This window comes from Ammospiza caudacuta, unplaced genomic scaffold, assembly GCF_027887145.1.
Source record: "Ammospiza caudacuta isolate bAmmCau1 unplaced genomic scaffold, bAmmCau1.pri scaffold_39, whole genome shotgun sequence".
Classification (NCBI taxonomy): Eukaryota; Metazoa; Chordata; class Aves; order Passeriformes; family Passerellidae; genus Ammospiza; species Ammospiza caudacuta.
In genome coordinates this window covers 2,294,446-2,296,933 of record NW_026683124.1, presented here as the reverse complement: position 1 = coordinate 2,296,933, position 2,488 = coordinate 2,294,446, and the positions used below count along the sequence as shown (strand labels likewise).

The window sequence follows — 2,488 nt, the reverse complement described above, 5'->3', positions numbered from 1 at the left end:
AAAGCCACGAACAGTGCAGCTCCTCATTGACACAGTCAGTGGCTCCAGGGAAGATGGAGGAAAAAAAAAGAGAAATGGCAAAACAATGGTTTTATTTTATGGACAACATTGAAAAACTAAAACACAGGGGAAAAAAAGAACAAAGCCAAAAGAACTATCAAACAATATTTATATTACAAATTATTTATATTACTAATTAATTATATTACTTGGCCTGTCCCTGCTGCAGCCCTGGCACTGCCACCCCCAGGACTGTGCCCGGCCCCGAGAGCACTCAGGCCCTGCAGCAACACCAAGGCCACCAGGGCAGCGGGGCAGGGTCACAGCAGCAGCACTGGCAACACCAAGTGCTGCTGCTGCTGGGCACAGCTGCTGTGCCAGCACTGATCTGCCCCCAGCTCTGCACACAGACATTGCTGCTGCAGCTCCAGAGAAGGCAACAAAAGGGCATCTCTGCAGAAAACTCTGCTGGGAGATCCTTTATTTCTTTTAAAGCCACCAGGAGCGCAGCCACTCATTGGCACAGTCTGTGGGCTCAGGGAAGGTGGAGAGAAAGAAAATGAGAAACGGCCCAAACATTGATATTTAATTATGGACAATATGAGAAACCTAAAAAGAAGGGGAAAAAGACCACAACCAAACCAACAAGAAATATCAAAAATTACTTTTATTACAAGTGATTTGCAAACACTGGCCAGCAGTTTAGTGTTTCTGAAAGCATCCAGTCATCAGTGTCCACACCGCAGCCTTCAGCTCCTGGTTCCTCAGGCTGTAGATGAGGGGGTTCAGGGCTGGAGGCACCACTGAGTACAGAACTGACAGGGCCAGATCCAGGGATGGGAACGACATGGAGGGGGGCTTCAGGTAGGCAAACATGCCAGTGCTGATGAACAGGGAGACCACAGCCAGGTGAGGGAGGCAGGTGGAAAAGGCTTTGTGCCGTCCCTGCTCAGAGGGGATCCTCAGCACAGCCCTGAAGATCTGCACATAGGAGAAAACAATGAACACAAAACAACCAAAATTGAAACACACAGTGACAGCAAGAAGCCCAAATTCCCTGAGGTAGGATTTTGAGCAGGAGAGCTTGAGGATCTGGGGCACCTCACAGAAGAACTGGCCCAGGGCATTGCCATGGCACAGAGGCAGAGAAAATGCATTGGCTGTGTGCATGAGAGCAGTGAGAAAGGCACTGGCCCAGGCAGCTGCTGCCATGTGGGCACAAGCTCTGCTGCCCAGGAGGGTCCCGTAGTGCAGGGGTTTGCAGATGGACACGTAGCGGTCGTAGCACATGACGGTCAAAAGGAAATACTCTGTTATAGCATAGAAAACAAAAAAAAATACTTGGGCAGCACATCCAGTGTAGGAGATGTCCCTGGTGTCCCAGAGGGAATTGTGCATGGCTTTGGGGACAGTGGTGCAGATGGAGCCCAGGTCGCTGAGGGCCAGGTTGAGCAGGAAGAAGAACATGGGCGTGTGCAGGTGGTGGCCGCAGGCTACGGTGCTGATGATGAGGCCGTTGGCCAGGAGGGCAGCCAGGGAGATGCCCAGCAAGAGGCAGAAGTGCAGGAGCTGCAGCTGCCGTGTGTCTGCCAATGCCAGCAGGAGGAAGTGCCTGATGGAGCTGCTGTTGGACATTTGCTGGGGCTGCACTTGGGGACCTGTTCATGGAGAAAGGACAGTGACAAGTCAGGAGAGGCTGCTTGGAGCCAAACCTGGGCCATTCCCTGTAAACAGTCCCTACAGCTGGGACTCACCCAGCCTTGTTCCTGCTCTGGGAAATCATTTGGCTGCAATCAGAGCACAATCACACTCCCAGGTCACCCTGGGATAAACCTAGCCCTGCCCAGAGCAGAGGGATCCCTGAATGTCTCACCCTCTCTAAAGGTCTCTGGGCAAAGTCTCAGCACCCCCTTGTGCCAAGGACACTCACTGCTCAGTTGGCAAACCCAGCAGCATTTCCTTAGCTGTGGCGGCTCTGCCTTTCCCTGTGGGACATGCAGGGAACTCCCAGAGGCTCTGGCACAGATTTGCACCCAGGAGGGCAGCTCAGAGCTTGGAAGGGCACAGCAAGGAGATCCCTGGCTGTGCCCATGATGGGATCTCAGGGAGGGGGCTCAGCTCATTCCCCTTTCCCATGGACTGCTTTGCCCACAGCCCCACAGGTGCCAGGGAAACTTGGACACCCCATTCCCATGGACAGCCCTGCCTGGCAGGAATGCCAAGGGCAGTGCCTGACTCAGCTGCTGCAAATGCCAGAGCCTCCCTGAGAGCAGCAGATAACAGGGTCAATATCAGGGCAGGGCAGAACCAAGAGAAGATGTTGTGGTGCTGTGCCTGAGAGGGCAGGGCAGAGACAGCCGGGCACTCAGGACAGTGTTCCCATGCCCAGCTGTGCCCAGCACCTCCCACACACCAACAGCACCCTCCTGCCCCCAGCACTGCTCTCTTCAGCCCCCTCTCCCTCCCTGAGCATCTCCCTGGGCTTGCA

General features: G+C 54.1%; 1 protein-coding gene across 1 annotated transcript; it reads right to left on the bottom strand.

Annotated features, from left to right (window-relative positions):
* Positions 1 to 702: 702 nt before the first annotated feature.
* LOC131571872 (olfactory receptor 14A16-like) lies at positions 703 to 1,635 on the bottom strand. The gene has a single exon (XM_058824625.1). It carries the CDS (start codon positions 1,633 to 1,635, stop codon positions 703 to 705), a length of 933 nt encoding a protein of 310 aa, XP_058680608.1.
* Between the last annotated feature and the right edge of the window lie 853 nt (positions 1,636 to 2,488).